The sequence below is a fragment of the Lithobates pipiens genome, unplaced genomic scaffold (assembly GCF_037356315.1).
Source record: "Lithobates pipiens isolate NorthernLeopardFrog02 unplaced genomic scaffold, aLitPip1_a1.2 Scaffold_19, whole genome shotgun sequence".
Classification (NCBI taxonomy): Eukaryota; Metazoa; Chordata; class Amphibia; order Anura; family Ranidae; genus Lithobates; species Lithobates pipiens.
Genome location: NW_027507764.1, coordinates 105,809,557 through 105,833,565, shown reverse-complemented (window position 1 = coordinate 105,833,565; position 24,009 = coordinate 105,809,557). Strand labels below are relative to the sequence as shown.

At 42.8% G+C, this 24,009-nt stretch overlaps 1 protein-coding gene across 3 annotated transcripts in view; it reads right to left on the bottom strand.

Moving 5' to 3' along the window:
* The window catches only part of ESYT2 (extended synaptotagmin 2), a 209,245-nt gene that overhangs the window by 106,386 nt on the left and 78,850 nt on the right, over positions 1-24,009 (bottom strand). For all 3 annotated transcript variants that reach the window (XM_077491138.1, XM_077491139.1, XM_077491140.1), the window contains exons 2-4: positions 15,150-15,191; positions 8,625-8,759; positions 5,116-5,192 (exon numbers count right to left, since the gene is read on the bottom strand). In XM_077491138.1, the coding sequence (XP_077347264.1) occupies positions 5,116-5,192; positions 8,625-8,759; positions 15,150-15,191 (254 nt within the window). The remainder of the gene's footprint in view (positions 1-5,115; positions 5,193-8,624; positions 8,760-15,149; positions 15,192-24,009) is intronic.

Sequence of the window (24,009 nt, the reverse complement as noted above, 5' to 3'; positions counted from 1 at the left end):
TTCCCGGTTCCCTACTGCGCATGCGCGAATCGCGCTGCGCAATAAGGACGGTCCCCGCTGCCTCTGGGATCTGTGTGTTTCCCAGCAGGCAGCGGGGTACTTGCGGAAAGGGGCAGGCACTTGCGGAAAGGGGCGTAATATACGCCCCTTTCCGTAGAGAGCTATCCCGGAAGTGGGTGCAGAATACCTGTACTGTACAGGTATCTGCACCCCCCTCCCCCCTGAAAGGTGCCAATTGTGGCGCCGGAGGGGGGGAGGGTTCCGATGAGCGGAGGTCCACTTTAGGGTGGACCTCCGCTTTAAATGAAACAATTTTGTTTAAACCATTCCTTGAGGGTTTCTCCCCGGGAGGAATGGAAAAATAATCTTCAAAAAAATCTCGCTATTCTTATTAACCAACCTGTTTAATATATCCACAAAAGCAATTAAGATCTATGTACATTGTGCACATATCAATTTGGTGTGACGATTATAAAGGTTAAACTGATATTGTACTTTAAAATTAATATTCTTTTTGACATAAACGTTTGATATACCATATTATGTATATATTGTCTGTAAAATCTGTATTGCATGTTTATGTCAGTTTTTGTTATTCTTTGTCTTGTAGAAACATGCTATCTAACCCTGTCATGCCATTGAACATCTGCTGCCACTGGTTCTCGCTTCCAAAATTGTTCATTGCTGCTTAGTAAAATACATCAATAATTTAGGGACATAATTTTGTTTATTACGGTCCCTTGTTTATCTATTTCTTACTTTTGAACGTTGATCCGTGTCTATAGATTTAATATTAATGCTTTATTTATTTTTATCTTTTATCTGGTGTTCACACCATGCGATCAGATTCCTGTCCGAGCTTGCAGATCGCACTGCGATATGCGAACTGATTTGGAGATGTCATTAACTTTTAACTGACACTTCCAGCAGTTCGCATAGGGCAGTGTGAACTGCCGCCGGGAGACATGCGATGAGGGAACCCGCAGTGGATCCGCAGCGTTCCCGCATCGCAGCAGTGTGAACCTAGCCTAAATTAATGTACTATATGGATAATTTAACAATTAAATCAGTCTGTTTAAATGTTAGATTAATTCTTTTGATTTTATTTTTTTATATCGTACAATCACCATTCATTGATTGCTCAACGGGTATTCTCAGGTATTTTTTCAATGCCTTTATATGAGATTAATACCCAATTATTACCCCTAAAACAAATTCTGTGTAGTTATAATAAGAAAAAACATAGTATTTTGTTATATTTTTATTGTTTTACGGGATCTGCCAACTGGACCCAGTGAATCCTCAGAATATACCCTGCCGTTATACCCTCTCTCCTTTTTTGGGGGGGGTTATGAGAGTCTTTTTGTCTCTCTTTTCCATCATTATTATATACTTTTCAAACATCTTTAGTTCTGATCAGGCATCGATATAAAAAGTTTTCCAAAATAACTATACTAAGAGCTTTTTGGAGTCGAGAATTTATCTGGCAGACTTACCTTTTTGGTGTTGTTTTTAATTAGAATATCACGGAATGCTAATTTCGGCAACTCATTACGAACATGCAAGTATAGAATGTGAAAATTGGCTATAGATTATTGCATATATATGTGATATCATAGATGCTTATCCTATATCTTTCTAGGATAGAAATTTCTCTTGCTTATACTTACCCCTGAGGAAGGAAATACGCACACTTCGAAATGCGTTGGGTGCAAGAGTATTTCACACTATTGTATATATATATTGATGTTAAAGAGGAAGTAAAGGCTAAAAAAAAATAAAAAATAAAAATAAAAAAAACACCCTGCAAGGCAAAGGCATAATGGAGCTGCATACTAGCTCATTATGAATAACTTACCTGAGAACGAAGCCCCCGAGCGGTCCTCCGTCTTCCTGTCTGCCGCTGCCATGGATCCCGGAGTGACTTCCAGGTCTTGCTGCTCCGGCGCTGTGATTCGCCGGAGCAGAGATGACGTCACTTTCGCGCATGTGCACAGGAGCCGACACTCGTGGCATATCGCCGCGATCTGAGGCCTGCCCAGTGCGCCTGCGCGCCGCTGTCTACGGCGCATGCGCCGTAGACAGCGGTGGCTGTCTTCGGGTAAATATCTCCTAAACCGTATAGGTTTAGGAGATATCTCTTGGACCTACAGGTAAACCTTAATCTAGGCTTACCTGTAGGTCAAAGTTGGTTGTAAGGGTTTACAACCACTTTAAACACTACAGATGCATTCCGGATGTTACATGTTATATGATTAATATGTTTTTATGTATATATTTAATAAAATATATTTGTATTAAAATACTATTCTACTCTGTATATGCCTGAAAAGTCCACCGCTAGGGTTGTTTTGCTTTTAGCTTCAATATTGGATGTGGCACTAAAAAAGCATTAAGTTGCCGTTCTACAAAAAAATTATTTTATGGCTTTTTTTCAACTATGGCTTTCATCTTGCCACTCTTCCATAAAGGCCAGATTTGTGGAGTGCACGACTAATGGTTGTCCTGTGGACAGATTCTTCCACCTGAGCTGTGGATCTCTGCAGCTCCTCCAGAGTTACCATGGTCCTCTTGGCTGCTTCTCTAATTAATGCTCTCCTTGACCGGCCTGTCAGTTCAGGTGGGCGGCCATGTCTTTGTAGGTTTGTAGTTGTGCCATACTCTTTCCATTTTCGGATGATGGATTGAACAGTGTTCTGTGAGATGTTCAAAGCTTGGGATATTTTTTATGACCCAACCCTGCTTTAAACTTCTCCACAATATTATCTCTGACCAGTCTAGTGATTTCCTTGGCCTTCATGATGCAGTTTGTCCACTAAGGTTCTCTAACAAACCTCTGAGGGTTTCACAGAACAGCTGTATTTAAACTAAGATTAAATTACACACAGGTGTACTCTATTTACTAATTACATGACTTTTCAAGGCAATTGGTTCCACTAGATGTTGGATAGGGGTATCAGAGTAAAAGGGGGCTGAATATAAATGCAGGCAACACTTTTCACACATTTATTTGTAAAAAAAAAATTTTTAAAACCATTCATCATTTTCTTTCCACTTTTTGTGCCACTTTGTTTTGGTCTAGCACATAAAATTAATTTCCATCTTTGGTTGTAACGTGTCAAAATGCGGAAAATTTCAAAGGGTGTGAATACTTTTTCAAGGCACTGTATATACTTCTCCATGTAATAAAATTGCACCTTGAAAGTTGCAAACCAAATGTTAATATTTTTCCAGTGTATAAGCTACAAAGGGATGAGATGCCAATACATACTTTTTCCTCTTCCTAATATTCCAAACACTGTAATAATTTCCTAGCATGCTGCACAGACTTCTGACAGGCTATGATCTGCCATATACAGTTTAGTGCAATAGCTCTTGTCATGGATGTGACAGGAGCCCTGGGTCACAATGTTATAGATTATAAAATAAGGATATCTGTGTTAGTAATCACACATTGCAGGTATTGATGTCCCAGTTATGCTAGCTTATTAACCCCCCTGACGGTATTCCCGAGTCTGACTCGGGGTGGATTTTTTATACCAAGAGCGGTATCCCCGAGTCAGACTCGGGACTGCATCGCTGGATCCAGGAGGAGGTTTACTTACCTTCTCCCTCGGATCCAGCGTTGTCTCCCCGCTGTACGAGCGAGCTGTGTCTCGCTCGATGCATTACATCGCCGATCTCCGTGCCCTGCGAGCGTTGCGACGCACGGGCACGGAGATCGGCGCCAAATTCAAAAAGTGAAACAAACAGTAAACATACAGTATAATGTAATCTTACAGATTACATTGCTGTATGTAAATATTTCACATCCCCGTTGTCCCTAGTGGTCTGCCCAGTGTCCTGCATGCAGTTTTATATAATAAAAACTGTTCTTTATGCCTGGAAACTGGAGATTGCCCATAGCAACCAAAACTGTCCCTTTACATCAAAAATGGTTTTAGACCAGCTAGAAAACAGCGATAATAAATTAGAATCACTCGCAGAATTGAGCGATAGCGATTTGTGGGGAGATCTGTCATCAAATACTGAAAAGTAATGACAGTGACAATTCTGCAACTGAGAAAATTTCAGTGTTTTTGATTTGATTACATTATTGAATAATTTTTATTATTGTTATATTATTATTTGGTACAATTATTTATAATTATTTATTATATTATAATTTATTATTTAATTTTTCAAACTTTATCATACCCGGGATGTCTGCTAGACTCTGGTTTGGACAGATTTAAGAGAGTTATTCCTAAGAATTGCAGGACTACAATATAAAACGCCAAATTTTCATGCAAAATAATGGTACCGCTTTTAGCACCTAAAATCCGAAATAATCGTACCGCCAGGGAGGTTAAAGGGCATAAAAAAAACACAAGCTAAATGGAAACACTGCTTTTTTCATCAAGAATGTGAAAATTACATAGCAGTAAAGCTGATAAGCTCTAAGGCTTGGTTCACACTGGTGCGATGCGAGAACCCCTGCGAATCCAGCACGGGTTACCACATTGCACACGACTCACAGGCAGTTAACACTGCCCTATGCGAACCGCTGCAGGTGCCAATACAAAGTTAATGACACCCCCACATAGGTTTGCATATCGCAGTGCGAACTGTCAGTTCGGACATGAATCGGATCGGATGGGTGCGAACACCCATCTGATCCTAGTGACCAAAAAATGGGTCCTGCACGACTTTGGTCCGAATGCGAATTCAGCCATACAATCTGAATGGCTGAATTCGCATTAAACAGATATTGCATGCGATTTGCAATGCGGTACGGTGCAAAAATAAATGCAGATGCTGTGTTCAAATTGTGACAGCGGATGTGGGGAGAGGTTTCCCTGCTTGCTGTCCCAGGGAGGGGGGGCGGTGAGATGGGGAGGGGGAGAGCTGCATATGCTGGAACATGTTACATGTTTCACCCTAAAAATGGGTGGAACATGTAACATGTTCCAAAGGTGAACTTGTCCTTTCATGGCTAGCCATCATTTCATATTTGACTTCAACAGCCCCACAATGAAAACACCACAAGAAAAGCATGTCATTTCAAAATTCCTGACACACCAAGATCTTTATTTAAACAAATGAAAGAAATATTCAGATTTTAGGAATGTTTACCTTATCTTAAGATCCAAGATGATCTGTCTCTTATCCACATTTTCTGTATACACTTTAACCCCATTCACTCTTAATGGCTGCAGGAAGAGGGAAGAGAAAGAATGAATAATTTCACATTAATCATAATTGCATAGAATATACTTTTAATCCATGTTTTATAGCAATTGATCAGATTTTGCTCCAAATCTGCACATCTTTCCATTGCTAGGTAACCGCTGCGACAAATATATAAGAACTAGAACTATATATACAGGTAGAGATACTTCAACATATGAGATCACATTAGGTAATCACACTTTCTCAACATGTCACCCAACAATGTTGGGCGTAAGAGATTTTTTGTGATACTGCAGGGAACATAAAAGGACAAGAGAGTCCATCCAAACTACTAAAAAGGTGCACATGGGGAACTCCATGGATTTCAGTGGGGGGCTTGTATATGGGCCCATAAACTGCTAAGCACAAGAAAACTCCACTTTCGTGGGGAATTTTTTTTTTTTTTAAATAAAAAATAAATCTAGCATATAGAGGGGTGTTCAAGTCAAACTGGGACTTCTGAGTTTATATAATAAAAGAACAAGTTTCAAGTAGTGGAAACTGCATTTATTTTTTCAATACAGCGTTTAACTAATGCCTGGAAGGCTTCGGCATAGAAAGATTTGTCAGTCCGCCTGAACCATCCTAGGACCACCTGCTTCACTTCATCAGGGCTGAAATGCTAATCTCCAAGGAACTCTTCTAGGGGTCCAAACAGGTGGAAATCACTTGGAGCGAGGTCTGGGCTGTAAGGGGGAAGTGGCAATACCTCCCAGCCGAGTTGCTCTAATGTACATGTAGTGCGTTGAGCAGTGTGAGTTTGTGCGTTGTCCTGGAGAAAGAGGACGCCCTTAAACCCCTTTCACACTGAGGCGTTTTACAGGCACTATAGCGCTAAAAATAGTGCCTGTAAAGTGCTTCTCCTTTCACTCGCATGAAAGCTGGAGGGCTTTCGCACTGGAGCGGTGCGCTGGCAGGACGCTCAAAAAAGTCCTGCAAACATCATTTTTGAGGCGCTCTAGGAGTGGCGTATACACCGCTCCTGCAGCGCCCCTGCCCATTGAAATCAATGGGCCGCTCTGCTGAAGCACCGGCAAAGAGTGACTCCATTGGTGTTTTAAACCCTTTTTCGGGCGTTAGTGGGGGTTAAAAGCTCCCTGCCAATCTTTACCGCTGACACCGGCGCTGCTGTGAGTGTGCCCTTAGTGAGTGGGTTGTTTTTTCCACAGACACGTATCCACATCAATCAGAACACGACAGTAATGTTCACTGTTGAATGTTCACAGAAAGATTAGTCTCTTGTGCACTTTTACGCCATGTTACGGGTCGATTATCCAGGATAAGGCTTTCCACGTGCTGAATGTTCACACAAATTACTACTGTGGGCTGGGAACCACCATGGCTGGGATCATCACTGACGGACATATGGCCATCTTTAGAACATACTTCACTCAAATGTCTTACTACAGCTGAGCTTCTCATCACCGTACTGTGCTTAAAGCAGAGGTCCGCTCCCACCACTGCAAAAATTAAAAGCCAGCAGCTACACATACTGCAGCTGCTGGCTTTTAATAATAGGACACTTACCTGTCCTGGAGTCCAGCAATATCGGCACCGCAGCTGATGTTTCCATCAGCCGTTGGGTGCATGTTGCGCCATTGTAGGTAAGGGAATCTGGCAGTGTAGCCTTATGGCAGGGGGAGGAGGAGGGAGCCGAGCGGTGATGTCATGGGCCCTGGCCCGGACTCCCGGAAGTAAGAACAGGATACCTGTCAAAAGACAGGTATCTGCTTTCCCCCTCCCCCTGAAAGGTGCCAAGTGTGGCACCTGGGGGTGGGGGAGGAGACAAATCAGCGTAAGTTCCACTTTCGCTGCCTTCTGTAGATATGTGCAGGTTTTACACCTTAATTCACACCACACATGCCGTTTCATGCACGCACTAACACGGTTGTCTGAAAACGCAACGGTCTCTGGACTGGCCCACAACATGTGTGGCACCTATCAGTAATAGGACACACTTGCTACTTACTACTGCGTGTAGTAGCACCACGTTAGTATCCCTTTTTATAACTGTAAAAGTCCCGGTTTGACTTGAATGCCCCTCGTACATTTGCGACACATGTCATATTGTAATTGAATGTTTTTTTAAAAAGACCGTTCCTTTTTAATCTACAGCCGCTATAATTTTCTGTAAAATACAATGCAATAGGGCAACCTGAAGGCGTTCTGTACGTAAATTGGGGGGGGGGGGGGACTGTAACTTTACTGTAAAGGTCTGATTAAAGTGCTCTAATGGGATTCAATCACCATTGTCAGGAATCCTCCTTTAAAATTGTAATCCAGGCTTAGCCAGGATAATGTCTAAAAACAAGTACCATGTATATTCTAACAGCAATCTTGTTGTCCTTTATATACTCCTTCCAGGGCTATGCAGTAGTCCAGCATTAAAACAACTGCTGCACTTTGTGTCTGTTCACGAGTTTCCAATTATAGACTGGACACTGCTGCTCTCCCTTTTTGAGGATGATCGGTCTTGTACCCCCATGTAGTTATCTACAGGCAGCCTGTAGTGGAAATACCCCATGGTGCCCCCCCCCCCTCCATGAAAAAGCAATATGCCACACCGGCTTAGCATGGATGGAAGAACTCACTTTTTTTTTTGTTCAGCCTGCAGGCTGAGAAAAAAAAATGTATGCATGGTCAGCTTAATGCGCCAGCAAAGTTTTACAATGCAATGTCTGCTACCCCAGGCCTTATATCTTTGCACCAGTAAACACTACATACGTCCAGTTACAGAAGGGAGCCACCTGGAAGCATACAGCCCTTTAAATAACAATACGAACATTATCTTTGTGTTGGTGATATAATAGGAAACAGATAAACTGTTTGCTTATCTAGCCAAAAAAATGAAAATATGTTTAAACTGTACAAAGTTAAAGTGGTTGTAAACCCTTACAACACACTTTTTGCTACAGGTAGGCCTATAATAAGGCTTACCTGTAACTACCCTGGATATCTCCTAAACCTGAACGGTTTAGGAGATATCCCTTTATTTGCATGTGCCAACGTCATCGGCACAAGCACACTGAAGCAAACCGAAGCAACGCCACGTACGTGCTGTTGCATCAATTAGACTGTGCCATTAACGGCTGCTCCCGCACGCATGCCTGGGAGTGACATTGTGACTCCGGCCAATCACAGCGCCGGAGCCCGTGATACCCGGGAGTAACTCCGGAGCGATGTTGCCGGCCAGAACAAGGACCACTGCAGGGGCTTTAATCTAAGGTAAGGAATACATAATGAGCTAGTATGCTATGCATACTAGCCAATTGTGCCTTTGTCTTGCAGGCTTTTTTTTTTTTTGCTAGGGTTTACAACTACTTTAAAAAGGTCCCATATCAGTATTAGAGGTAGCAATTATTTATACCCATTTATACAGAAGTCACAGAACACACCTTCCCCCAGACACTTACCTGAGAGCCCATATCAATTTTAGTAAAGCTAAAGGTACTCAAATGGGCATTTGCACCCCTCACTGCTGGCTCTATGGTCTCTCTGAACAGCTTGTCTATGAACTGGCAGATGTACGGCCACATGTGCTTGACTGTCTGTGGAAAAAAAAGGAGGAAAAACAATGTTCTTAGAAACACTGGCTAAAACCACTGTTACGGTTATATCAAATGCTAGCAAATAAAAGTTGCACATTAGTCTTTAAAATTGGTAAGATGAAAGAGGGTTGTACTTCAAGTCCCTGCTAAAGATGACCAGGAGAGTACCACCAGCACAAAGACCTACTAAGAGAAGCAAAAGGATGACCGCACACCACTGTCAGTAAAAAGCCAACTACTTCTTTATTGTACAAATGAAAACATCAGAGTGATATGACAGAAAAGGACTCGCCGACGCGTTTCAACACGAAGACGCTTAGTATTTGTGTGTGAAACGTGTTAGAAAGTCATTTTTTCTCACATCACTGTGATGTTGTCTCAATCTGTACAATACAGAAGTTGGCTTTTTACTGACAGTGGTGTGCAGTCATCCATTTGCTTCTATTAGTACTCTTTAGACACAAGCTGGACCAGCACCTGTATTAGATTGGGGCAATCTACCAATGAACTGACCAGGAACGGTGCATTGTACTGTCAACTAACAAAGCGCTATTTTCCAATATGCGTAAAATCTAGACACACAATCCGGGAACATTCCTTCACCTCTTCATGTTATTTCTATTACCCCGTTTCCCATTTCTACACTTTTTTAGATGAAAACCATAAAGTCAGGTCAGGTTTAACGAAAGAAGAAATATGACTTCCCATTGAAAATAAAAAATATCTGCTACGGCAAATAAATAAAAGTGCATCTGCAATTACAGTTTTAACCCAAGTTGGCCATACAATGGTAGAATTTCAACAAACATTTGCACAAAAATTCATAAGAAAAGTATCAGTACATCTGAAGACTTGACCAATGTCATTTACATTTTTTTGCTTTTAACATTCGATCTTGGAATAAATGGATTTGCCTGAACAGAAACAACATACAGTGTTAAAAATATATTTGTTTGAGAAGGATTTTTCATACTCCTCCTTCACATTTTCTTGTCACTGCTGTCAAAAACAAACATAATTTTCACCCCACTAATGATTAGAAGATCGAACAAACATTCCTAAATATATAAAATTTTAAATTAAGTTTCACTAGTGTATTCCAGCTTTAGTAACATGCAAAGCTGATCCTGCCAGTGAGAACCACCTAATGCAGAATGCCGCTTCCTGTGATGGTGTGACAACGATGCTGCACTGTTCCTGAACTCCGAGCGGAATAGCCACTCTCCAGTACAGTAGGATCCAAAAATAATGCATGGGGCATAGCGATCAGCAATATCACTGCTGGTTCACATGCCTGTAGGGCAGGGATCGACAACCCATCGATCGCGGGCAGGTGACAACTAGATCGCCAATGAGTCTGTGCCCCGCCAGCCCATAAGTGTTCCTGCGATTTGTAATGCGTTTTGTGAATAGCGATATGGAAGACGTTTGGGAAATGTGGGGTGAGATGTGCGGCCGATTCGCAGTGCGGGTTTAGTGTGTCTTTTTGATGCCAATTCGTGCTCTACAAAGATCAATAAGACTGTCAGAAGGCAATGTGTTTTTTGGTTTCCCCTCTGCTATAGACATGAATGCCGCCTCCCTCTTACACTGTGCCTGTGTGTGGGCAGCGGGACGGAGGTATGAGAGGAATGTAATTGGACAAACCATGGCCCGCCACACGGGTGCCAGGGGGACGGGGCAGCTGAGAGGGGAGCAATGAAGTTCCTGATTCTCCCCTCTGCCTCCCAACCCCGTGTCCTCTCTGCCCATGCTCCTCTGTGAGCTTGTCCCACACTCCTCTCAAGTTGCCTCCCCTCACCTCTACCTCCATTTCAGTCCCCCGCAGATCGCTTCCCTCTTCTCTTGTTGTCCCGCCCCCGATCTGCTGTCAGTCATGGCGAAGGGGTAATGCCGTCCAGCTGGAGTCAGCCTGGAGATGCTACAATGGAGCAGCTCATCCATAGAGAGAAGATGAGAGCGGAATGTGGGGGAGGACAAGGGGGATGTGAAAGATGCTGAGAACATTCTACAGTCTGGGACACAGGGCTGGGGGTCGTCTACACATTGAGGGGGGACTAAGACCTCCCCTCCCCCCTTCTACACATCGAGGGGGACTGAGGACATCCCACATGTGGGTAAGTGGCAGAAGCAAGCATGGGGAAGGGGGCGAGTCCTAGACATGCTGGTAGTGTGCAGGCAACAGAGTAACCCCTGTGTGACATGAATGGCCCCCAACACAGGTGTAGTGTCAGGGATGGAAATAGTCAGTGCCTGCATAAGCAAAATACAGGAAATCTTAAGTGTACATTCCTGTCCAGGCTACTTTTATTTGTGCTGCCCAGACCCCCGGTGTGCTCTCCTATCTTCCCGCAGCATTGCCAGCTTCCCTCCTTTTCTTTCCCACCAACTGCTTTCAGGATGGAGAGCAGATGAAGGGGCTGGAAAGAATGTATTTTCCAGCCCCTTCCTTTCCTGAATGAACACAGTGAGTGATTGGTACCAGTCACTCTTGTGTCTATTCATAACTGAAGCATAGTAAACGGTTTAACCACTTCAGCCCTGGAATATTTGGCTGCTCAATGACCAGGCCAATTTTTGCGATACAGCACTGTGTTGCTTTAACTGACAATTGCGAGGTTGTGCGACATTGTACCCAAACAAAATTGATGTCCTTTTTTCCCCACAAATAATATGGTTTTTGACATTAAAGCAGAACCATGCTCAGACTATGGACATTCAAATTTTAGAAATATTCTGGACAAGAAGTAAATAAGCTTTACAACAATCCCTAATCAACATTCATAGCTGCAGGCAATGGGTAGCAGCTGCAAATAAGCTACAGAGTGCACATAAAGGTTGAAAGTGTTTATGTAAACACTAATGATGAACTGTGCCACAATGCCTACAGCTACATTGGTCAGCAAGGAGCTTGTTAAAAGGCGTATTTACTACATTTCAATTATATGTAAATATTTGAATGTTCATAGCCTGGCCACAGTTCCACTTTAAAGTGGTTGTAAACCCTTACAAACCACTTTGACCTACAGGTAAGCCTAGATTAAGGCTTACCTGTAGGTCCAAGAAATATCTCCTAAACCTATACGGTTTAGGAGATAGTTGCCCGAAGACAGGCACCGCTGTCTACGCACTGAGCGCAGCATTTCCAACAATGGAGCTGCCGCGCGTGTCGGCTCCCGTGCGCATGCGCGGGAGTGACGTCATCGCGGCTCCGCCGAATGACAGCGGCGGAGCTGCGAGACCCCACCGAAAAGATGGATACGCCGGACTACAGGGGACAGCGGTGACATCGCTGGCTCCTGTGTCAGGTAAGTGACACATAATGGGCTACTATGCGATGCATAGTAGTCCATTATGCTTTACCTTTGCAGGGAATGAAAGAGGAAGTAAACCCATCAGGGTTTACTTCCTCTTTAAGCTGATCACATATATTAGCACTTGTGACTCAGCTGACCAGAGGCAAAAGTTGAGCAGTGCATTATGGGTTGTTGCTAATTTCTGGAGCAAACGTGCAAACTTGAAGTATTTGTTAACCCGTTTTTATAAGTCACTGCCAGACCCTCTATTAGAGGCTGGCATAGCACTCTATGTAAGTTGTTTTAAAAAATGGGCGTTCTAAATACCGAATTTGAGCTGTCTTCTGGTCGGTCACGTGACTCGCCGCCACTTAACAGCTCTGATGGATGGCTTCTGCGGAAGGAGCTGTGATCGCCCTCCGAAGTCAGTTGGGGAGATCACGTGGCTGCTCGTCTCCTCCCGCAGAAGCTCTGTCTTGTAGCTGTAAAGCTGCCGCGAGTTACGTGACCGGCTGAAGACAGCTCAAATTCGGTATTTAGAATGCTTGTTTTTTAAAACCACTTACATAGTGTGCTATGCCAGCCTCTAATAGAGGGGCTGGCAGTGACAATTTTAAGTTTTTATTTAAAGTGGTGTTGCCACCAAAAAATTAAAAGTGCTTAAAATTCGTAAAAAAAAAAAAAATAAAATAATTGGCAAAAAAAAAATTTTTTACTCACCTCTAAATACCGGTTGCTAGGGGGTCCCTCGTAATCTGCCTTCCTCATTGCCCAGGCTGGTGACATCACTTCCCCTCGCGCCGCACATTCACCTGGGACCTGTCATGTGTCCCAGGTGACTGTACGGCGTATCACGGCGCCCTGCGCCGCTCGCGCATGCGCAGTGGGTGCCCGGCTGTGAAGCCACAGCCGGGGTGCCCACAGTATGCATGACGGCGCCGCGAGCGGAGCGGGGAGCGAGGGGGGGGCTTCGTTCCCCCGCATCGCTGGACCCTGGGGCAGGTAAGTGTCCGATTATTAAAAGCCAGCAGCTGCAGTATTTGTAGCTGCTGACTTTAAATTTTTTTTTTTTAGGGGGTACCCCACTTTAAATTCACTTTAAACAGGGCTGGGCAGAGACAGACACAGAGAGGGAGCTGACAGGCAGGAAGGAGGGGGTGAGGGGGAGACAGCAGTGTATGATGCAGGGACGCACTCTGACCATGGTGGTCAGGGCTCAGCGGCCCTGATTTTCATGGTCAGGGCAAAGATAGCATACAGGAAGCAGATTTAGGGAGGTTTATTACAGTTTGGGGGGGGGGGGGGCAGATTACATAGAACAAGCACTGCGCTGTGTAATCTGCTTTAAGGGAATTAATTTTTTTTATTTTTTTGGGGGTTAGCAAAAACTTGAATGGTCAATAGTTTGGGATCATACAAGAACGTAAATCCTGGAGATCAGTCTCAAACCTTAGGTTGAGGAGAACTAACGCCTCCTTACTGAGGACCATATGAAGGTTTTGAAGGAATTGGGTACAAGTCCCCTTAGGGAAGTATTAAAAAGATATTTGACCTTGGCCTCCTTCAACAGGGGCATAACTGCTGACTTGCAATCCATAGTGGATTGCTTTGGCAGTAGGAGCTGACCAGCACTTCAGTGACCGCTGGTTGTGGCTGCATCGCTGGCCCATTCACTTCCATGGGGCATGTCCTACTTTTTTTCTGTAGTGTGAAGCGTGGCTTTACAGCACTAACAACGTAGACAAGGCTGTCCTGTGGCCATTGCTAGGTTTTGAGAGGTGGCTGAGGCACGTTAAAAATGCTACTTCACCGCCTGGATATACCCGCACAGACATGCCCATGTGAAAGGAGCCTATTTATGTTTATGAGGAACAAAGTCTGCAAATAAATCAGAGATAGGCAATCTGAATGTAAAACTGCATGGAAATATGTTATCTGGATGATCTGATTCTCGTGGCAAACTAAACAAATAGATATTTGCATCACCACTAGGGCTGAAACAGCTAATCGATTAATCGACAACTAATCGATTAGAAAATTAATCGATTACTATTTTCATAATCGATGAATCGGCCAGTAACATAATGCGGTTAAAAAATAAAAAGAGCCCTTTATAGTACAAAAATATAATCACTACTGTAACTATTACATTCACTGTTCTACAGTAAAAAAAAATGAACCCCTTCCAGTAGTGATTATCTGCTTTTTTGTACTATAAAGGGCTAACTTTTGTCTTTTTAACCCCATTATGTTACTAAACGCCTTAGGCCTGGTTCACATCTATATGTTTTTTGGTGCTTTTTGCAGAAACGCATTACAGTTCATTTACATGGTTTCCTATGGGACTTTTTTCAGCCGCTGCATATTTGGAAAGGGTCAGGGACTTTTAACGCAAAACAGTGCTTTTTTGGTTCAATATACTTCAACGGAGAAGCTGCAGAAAAGAATGTAATGCGTTTTTGGAGCAAATTAAAAAACACAAATTGCAGTAAAATCATGTGCGCAAAAATCAAAACACACAGCAAAAAGCACTGCAGAAACAGATCAAAAGCAAAAACTGCATAGGTGTGTACTGAGCCTTATGCTGGCCTCACCGATCAATTTTCAGGTGAGAATATTCAGATGAAAAATCTTTGTACATTCGCTGAATAAAATTTTTTAATTTTCACTTCATTTCCGAACAAAAACCACATACACTGTCAGAAAATTCCTTTGACCAAGAAGTTTTCTATTATTTCCAAATTTTCCCATCACTGTGGTTGAAAATGAACGTCAATTTGACCCACTTTTTTTTTTAAGGTTATTAGCCGATTAATCGAAACAATAATCGGCCAACTAATCGATTATGAAAATAATCATTAGTTGCAGCCCTAATCACCACACGTTGCAAGAAACCAGACAGAAGACTTACAAGAGAAAATAATAATTTCTAGTAAACACATTTTTTAGCCATTATTGCATTACTATTTGATGTGGCTAAACTGGTTTTCAGGTGTGAAAAGCCATCTATTTCGGGTGCTGCAGCCAGAATGTTTCAGTGTCTTGTGTACAGTGCTTGACATGCGAATGATAGTTAAAACTGGAGACACCATACCTTGTTTAGCCATTCTGCCCTTTCAATATCTGGGAAATGGACCTGTAAGAGACAAGAAAGAGGTTACAGGTGTGTCAAAACCAACACAGCACTAATAATATACACATAGAAGTGCCATTTACTTTTCACTCTTGCCCACCTGTACAAAACATGGCTGATAAAACAAGCCAGTGCTTTGCCCATGTTACAAAGCAACAGGTTCCTTTTAGTCTAGGTTCACACTGCCGCAACTTGGGAGCCGTCTTGTGAAAGCCTGCGTTGCGTGACATGTGAAACCCCATGTTAGTCAATGGAAACGGTCTTAATTAGCACTACTGAAGTCACTTTGACTTTAGAAAAGGTTCCTGTACGACTTCAAGGTGACTTCTATCCGACTTGTGCCCATAGACTTTAATGGAAGTCACCTCCAAGTCGGATTCTCATCTACAGTATATTGATGCAGTGTTGTCAACCTACCAGATTGAAATTTGCTGACGCAACACCCAAAATTTACTGGCACAGTCAAGTTTTTACTGGCATATCCAAAAGTTACAAAATTACAATTTTAAATGTACATTTCAGTATTTAGGCTGCAAACAAGTACAATATGCAGTTGGCAAAGTGATTTCAGGTAGATAGTAAGGCAAAAACATATTTCTTATTTTATTTTCGATATAGTAAGTAGCTCAGGGACAGGAATCAAGAGGGCAAGAATAGAATGAGCAGCACACACACATGAAATTTGACTCTCAATATGACACTGACAGCAGTGTGCAGCAGCACAGATGATGATGGCACCTCACCAACAGTGGCGTCGCTAGGGGGGAGCAGGGGGTACAGGCCACACCCGAGTGACTCACAGCACTGGAATGAGAAAGGCTCTGCGGCTCTCTCCTCTTCCTCCTTCCCCTGGGCACTCCGGTATCTCTGCCTTGGCTCCTTAGCTCCCCGGCAGAGACAGACCGCTCTGCAGTCCCATAGCCCGGCACCCGAATGTCGTCCGGGCACTGCAATCGCCTATTATTGTGACAGGCATGTGGGGAGAGGTGCTGGCTGCCTATGACAATTACACTGGCGGTTTTACAAGAAGATTACCAAGGCATTTCCCAAAAGTCTCTTCAAAGTCGAAATCAAGTAGTACTCAAAGTCACCTGGCAAAGTTGCACCGCTTGTCCCGGCAGTATAAACACAGAGCCTTAAAGTGACACTGTCACCTTGCCTATTCGGGGGAAAGTGAAAGCTCACCACCCAACCACTTTATACTCACCTCTCCAATGCTCCCCACCACTCCATCTTCTGTTGCCGCCCCTACCACTGACTATAAGAGAGCAGGTGACATCGTCCCACCATACAATCAGTAGGCAAGAGGACGGTCACATGACAGAATAAATGATGTCACTACTCCCTCTGAGCTTTGACCCCAGCCGACAATCAGTAGCTTGGTGGCAGCTGTGATATAGAAATTAACAGCAGAACAATTGCTCCTGAGGAAATAATTATATTGAGATTTGAGTTGGGCTTTGCAAAGACCAGGTCACTTTGTCGTGACCCCCCTGCAACAAGCTATCCTTTAAAGCAGCGTTCCCCCCAAAAATTGAACTTCTGCTTTAAGGGAAGGTGACCCCGGACATGCCACACTTGGCATGTCATTTTTTGTTGGGGGGGGGAGCCGGGACCCTCTTTTTAGAGGGTCCCAGCTCCCACTTCCTCCTGGTGCACCGTGACACCGGCAGATCGCCTCCCCCCCCCCTCTTGGTAATCATCTAGGACACGTCACAGATCCCAGATGATTGCCTGGCCAGTCACTGCATGGCTCGTGCATGTGCAGTGCGTGCCTGGCTGTGAAACCACAGCCGGGCGCCCACAGTAACAACGTCAGCGCCGCAGAGAGGAGGGGTAAACGAGCAGGGCTTCTTCCCCCGCATCGCTGGACACTGGGATAGGTAAGTGTCAGATTATTAAAAGTCAGCAGCTGCAGTATCTGTAGCTGCTGACTTTTAATTTTTTTTCTTTTTTTTAAGCGGAAGTCCGCTTCAAAAAGCAGGTAAAAATAAATCTTTTGGCAGATAAAACAAATCACATATATTTATCTCAACTAGGTATTTTGATTTCTTCCTGTTTTTTTCACTTTAAAGTGGAACTACACTGCATCTGAGCACCATAAACCAAAAATGCTATTTAATAATTTTTTAATAATTAAAGCAAAGACCCCCATCCATCCATGTCTCCATGTTTTACTTTGCCGAGAAATCACTTTAAAAAACACCCCCTTAGCATTTTTGACCGTGGCCATCTTGAGTAAGGGCAGATGATTCATGTAGCATTTACTTCCTGGGATCCTTCAGCCCTTAGCTCAGGCATGCATGCAGGAGGGTGTGCTTGGCTGAGAAAAAAAAATTCCACTAATAAACCTGCCTTCCCAGCCAAAAACTCAATGAGGTGGCTTCTACCTTTTAGAAGTGCCCAACCCCTATCTGGAATGTGTGACATCTTCATTTAGTGCTCATATAGGGCGGGGAACCTATACAGGGACAGAAACCATGTGCTGGTTTGGTGACCTGGTGATGGGATACTTCTGCGACATGGACCAAGACAAACCACTGAAGTATTCACAGGACTGGCTGGTTACTTTAGGAGCAGATGTTATTTTATCAGTGTGATCAGGTTTAATGAGATTACAGGACAAATTAGTCTAAGGATAATAATAAACATTTATAATTTGCAGTTTGTTCTGTAATCCTCTTAAAATGAAGCCGCCACCAAGGTCTGCTTTATAGCATGCAATAAACCTGTTACTTCTCAAAGCCGAGGCCCACAAAGTGAAACTATCCTTAATCCACAAATAAACGAAAAACAAATGCCAACAAAGTGAAATGCAATAGAAAGATAAGAGATAAGATAAGAGAGAGAGAGTGAAACTGATCACATGGAGAGACAGAGAAAGATAACAGATCCAAGATCGAGAGGGGAATGTGCATTGCATAAAGAAGAGGTTCGGAATGTTGGGCTTTGCATTCATCACAAAATCCTATGGAGAGGTTGCACTCCATAGGACTTAAAGCGGTTGTAAACCCTTACAACACACTTTGACCTACAGGTACGCCTAGATTAAGGCTTATCTGTAGGTCTAAGAAATATCTCCTAAACCTACAGTTTAGGAGATATTTACCGAAAGACAGGCACCGCTGTCTACGGCGCATGCGCTGTAGACAGTGGCAAGCAGGCACACGGAGCGCACCGACATCAAAGGCGGTATGCCGCGCGTGGCTGCTCCTGTGCGCATGCGCAGGAGTGACGTCATTGCAGCTTCGCCAAATGACAGCGGCGGAGCGACAAGACCCACCGAGAAGATGGATGCGCCGGACTACAGGGGACAGTGGTGACATCGCTGGCTCCTGTGTCAGGTGAGTGACACATAATGGACTACTAGGCGATGCATAGTAGTCCATTATGCTTTACCTTTGCATGGAATGAAAGAGGAAGTAAACTCATCAGGGTTTACTTCCTCTTGAAGAGAGTATACTGCACATGTGCAGGACAAGCTCAGATGATTTCCACAAGCAGCTCTGTGGCCTCCTGGATGATATCTCCCTGGACTGAGGACAAGCGAGTCCAAGGTTGGCCATACAATATACAATTTTCTTGGACAATTCTTTAGATTTAACAAAACAATAAAATATGAGTTAAACCTAAACACTTTCACTTTGTATGCAATCCGGCAGGCCCTTATACTACATAGTTGAAGGTACATCTAAAGAAAATTGAACAAGAAAATGTTATAATTTATGGCCCATTTAATCTTGATATACAGATTTCATTAAACAGTTGTCAGTATATCAATACAGTGGATAAGCAAATAAAATAATAATTTTAGCTAAGGAAGCTGCCATCTTGGCCTTGGTTTGACCTGCTATGCCATGGTGCTGCACGTTATCAGTTACGACACCAGCCATTTGATGGTTTGACAATTAGGTTTAGAGCACAACCAAATGTCACAGTTACATTCCTGCCCCATGCCAGGAATATAACTTTTTTGAAATGGTTAAAATCAAATCGGTTTAGTTCCGCATTAAAGACCAAGTTTAGCCTAAATTACAAATATAAAAATCAGCACAAGGGACAGAACTAATGCCCTGTACACACAAACGGATTTTCCCATTGGAAAAAACTTGGATGTTTTTTTCGACAGAATTCTGCTCAAGCTTGGCTTGCATACGCACGGTCACACAAAAACTTTCGACTGTTAAGAACGCTGTGACGTACAACACTACGACGAGCTGAGAAAATGAAGTTCGATACTTCTGAGCATTGTGTCTAATTGTTTCCGAGAATGCGTAGGAATTTTGCACATTGGAATTTGTACAATCGGAATTTCCGATCGAAAAATAGAGAATCTGCTCTCAATCTTTCGCTGGCTGGAATTCTGCCAGCAAAAGTCCGTTGGAGCATTGACATGATCGCATTTTCCGACCAAAAGCTCACATCTGACTTTTTCTGGCAGAATTTCCAATGGTGTGTACAGGGCATTACATTTACTATGATGTGTCCTTTGTGTGGATTCTTGGATTAGGAGAAATCTTAATCTTTCCTACCTCTGCCCCCGCAATCTTCTGATGTGATGGGGGTAATGTATTAAGCTCTTGTCAAGAGATAGCTCAACCATACCTGCCCCTTTCATCCCACTTTGCCATTCATGAAAGTCGTACTACCGTGTCTATGAATGAGACAGGATCTTTGAACTGAGGGTAGGCAAGTAATTGATAGCTCCGTCCCCTCCATTCAGGGAACCTGTGTCAACCAAAGAAGTTGTTGAACGACTTCCATGAAGGCCGACTCTGGCAGGAAAGGGTGGGCATAACCAAGCTTCTCTTGATCAGAGCTCCTGACAGCCCCACAGTTGTATTGACCCCTACCACATTGGAAGAGTAGGAATGAAGAAAGTTTCTTCTAAAAATCAGCAAAAGGAATTCATCTCACTAAATCCCTTAGGACTCTCACATGGCCGATCGGTTCAGGTCCGCCTGTCATTTTTTCAGGTGGACCTGAACGGATGCTCCATAAAGGTCTATGGATCGTCGGATGTCAGCGATGACATGTCCGCTGACATCTGACCCGCTCCGATCCGAAAAAGTGGGATGGAGGAAAAACCTAGTATTCCATCCGTCATCGGATTGGGTGACGATGGACACTGCGGTCCATCGTCACCCTATCTCCCATAGGGGAGAGCGGTGCTCTGACAGGTCTGTCCCTGCGCAGTGTGCAGAGACAGACCTGTCATCTTCCTGCTCAGCGGGGATCGACAGAGCGATCCCTGCTGAGCAAGCGGGTATCCAAGGGGGGGATCATCACTGATCCGCCCCATGTGAAAGGACCCTTATGCTGATTTTTGTGTGTTGAGGCTAACCCTAAACAATCCCCCTGTGCAGGGACAGAATGGGCTGGCAAAAATGTCTCAAAACTCTACGTGTGTTTTAGCTAAAGATAATATTTTAACCATAAATATATAAAAATCTTGTGTGCAACCCTATGATATCCCAAAGCTACAACTAGCTTCAGGTGTGATGAAAACAATTTGTGTGTGTGAATAAAGTGCCAATACACAGCTGCTAAGTATTAATCACAAGCCTATAATTTATAAGAAAATATATTAAAAAAAAAATAAAGAAAATGCAGCTCTACGTGATAATAACCTAATGGAAACGATCATAAACAACATCAACAAAGATGCTAGAAAGAAGAAAAAAAATATATGACAAGACTAAACTTGTGTATCAAGCAAGTTCACAGTGAAAAAAAACTTTTTATAGTATCAAGTGTCCAAAAACATTTTTCTCAATTATCTTCAAGTCCACATAGATTGAAGTGTATATATATATATATATACACACAATGATGTCCCAGAAAGTGAATCTTGTGATGAAATTCCTGGTAAAAAGAGGGTGACTTCACACACGCCCCCCCCCCCCCCCCCCCCCGTGTGACAGTGCTCACCTCACAATTGTGACCGCGCAATTAAGCTTGGTTAATCGCGTGTCTTCCTCAGGGGGATCTGATTGGATAGTGGAGAATACTAGAATATATACTGTGTTGGCGGCCATTTAAATGGAGCCATGATAAGTGCCATTTTGTTGTAGGTCCATTTGAATAGTAAACCACAACCATGGACATATTAATGAAGCCGCAAGCAACCACAATGGATGCCATTTTATTGTGGATCTACATGAATAATAGACACCCACGATCATGTTAGTGAAACCACTAGACGCTAGTGATGATACTAGTTACAGGCGATGTAAAAACCTCACTAAATACAGGACGGGGAGAACACACAAGAACAAAGCACCCTAGGGACGAGTGACACTATACATTCCCATTACAATAGGAGTCCACTTATAAACCCTCTTACAATGTAAATGAAGAGTTAGGTTAGTAACACACCATTAACCCCATAATAATACATCCCCCTAGACAAGGAAACAAACTAGTGTAACACACACTTCAGTTTAATTCCATCCTCCTCCTTATTGGTCCCATTTATTATATTCCATACATAACACTCCATTGACCAACTACCAACACTTCATATAGATAGCTAATTATCAACGTACAGCTAAAAAATTTAACTCAGCATAACAACACCTCAATGCATGTAACAAAAATAATAATTATATATATATTTTTTTTTTTTTTTTTTTTTTGAGGAATATACATAATAAAATAATTATATGTATCCCATAGGATCCATGGACAGAGAAAGTGTCCTCCTATTAAGTACATAAATATTTGTAGCTGCTGGAACTGCGCTTTAAAATGGAATGACAAAACAGCTAAATATCCGGGTGAAGTACAATGCATTGCTGCCCTACCTGCCAAAGGATTAGTTATGGTGCCCACACATCTCTGGAACAGACACACCTCTCCTATTCAGGCCGATCACTCTGCTTCTTTATGGTTTAGCACTAAAGTGTAACTAAAGACAAACTTTTTATTTTTTTTTGCTTTGAATAGAATGAAGAGATTAGAACTGACAGTTTTTTGTTTTTTTTTAGCTCAGATAATTTTTATTGAAAGGTTTTTGTGTATACAAATGATCAAATAAGTATACTGGCACCTGTCAGGTTTTATTTCTGTCAGTACCCCCATTAGGGAGATTCACACCTCTGGCTGCGGTTTGCAGTCCGGTGCGGCATTGTTCACAGGCTCAGGTGTGAATACTTACTTGAATACGCATAAAAACCAAACCCAAAATCGCACAGGACCCTTTTCAGAAACAGACCGCAGCCGCCCCGGATATGTGTGAACTGGCTTCATTGAAAGCTGTTTTGATCCACATGTTATGCGAATCGGAAGCATTTAAAAATGCATTCGATTCGCGTATATGTGAACCGAGCCTATTTGTCCCGTTTACTGTTATAATAGAAAGTTAAAAGTAAAAGACAAAAACCCAAATTTTGGGTTGACATCGTTACAGCAATAGAGGGGAAATCTTCCAATGGGGACACTAGTTCTGGTGACATGCTGGGATTCCCTCACTTTGGGAGGGATTCCCTCACACTTCCTGTTTTGGCTATGGGACAGGAAGTGAAGGGAAATCTCAATGGGACAAAGATGGCAAAATAAAACGGTTAGGGGTTATAACCCTTCATTAAAAAAAAAAAAGCTTAGCCTTTAGTTACCCTTTAAAGTGTCTAAACACACAACCTTTTTTAGGGCTCATTTACCAGAGTGCTCTTCTCTGAAGAGCGATCCACAGTGGATTAAGAAGACAGAGACAGTAATATGTTGCCTCCTCACCACCTAATTTAAATGCCACACTAACATGCCGGAGCAGGGTGTAAGGTAAGTATACATGCTCTTAATTTCTCCCTAGACTTAAAGGGTTAGTCCACCATTATGGAAAAAATTTAATTGTGAACACTGGGCACTGTCCCCACCCTCAACTCCCCCGGTTCCCCACTGTACCTGTACTTACCTCCAGGGTTGCAAGTGGTGCGGGGATTTGAAATCCCCATTGTTCTCTCTCTTCTCTGTCAGCAATTCCAGGATGGACCAGATGGATTCTGATTGGTCAGTGCCATCTAATTGATGGGAGGATGGGTTTCTGGCGTCCGTTCACCTTTACATTTTTCTTTCTATAACAGGTGAACACTTTAACAAGCATTTAACCCTTCTAGTGCAGGGGGGCCCCACTGCAGGTTTTTTTTTTCTACTAGACCATAGCTGGGCTTTAACAAAATGCAAAAAATGATCCAAAATGTACAAAAAAAATGTGGCTTCTGAGTTCTACTTTAATACTTCACTGCACAGAGATAATAATGCCGATTCAGTGTTCAGTGATAGCTGGAGAGGAAGTGTCCGGGCTGGACCAGGAAGTAAGCGTGTCACTGGCTGTGAAGTGTGCAAGGGGGTGGGGTGGAAATCACAAGACCGGCTGACCAGAAAATATTTCAATATTTTGGAAGGTAATGCCAAACCATACATGCATTTCAACTGCAATTAGCAGTTTGCCCTGACATGCAATTTAACCCCTGCATGTCCTGATCATTGCAGAAGATGCTCACCTCAGTCATACCAGTTTTATAGGTATGCGTAGGGTCACTTACAAATAACAGAATCCGTCATAATTAGGGCTGCAACTATTTTCATAATTGATTAGTTGGCCAATTATTGTTTCAATTAATCGGTTAATAACCTTAAATAAATTTTAAAAAAATTAAAAAAATTTTGTTAATATATAAAGTTTGCCTTTTTTTAATTTATTCTTAAATATCAAATAAAATAAATATAAATATGCGATGGTAAATATAAATAACCAACTATATGGTTAGGAAGAAAAATCTCTAATCCACTCTGAGAATAACAGGCAGAAGAGATATACCAT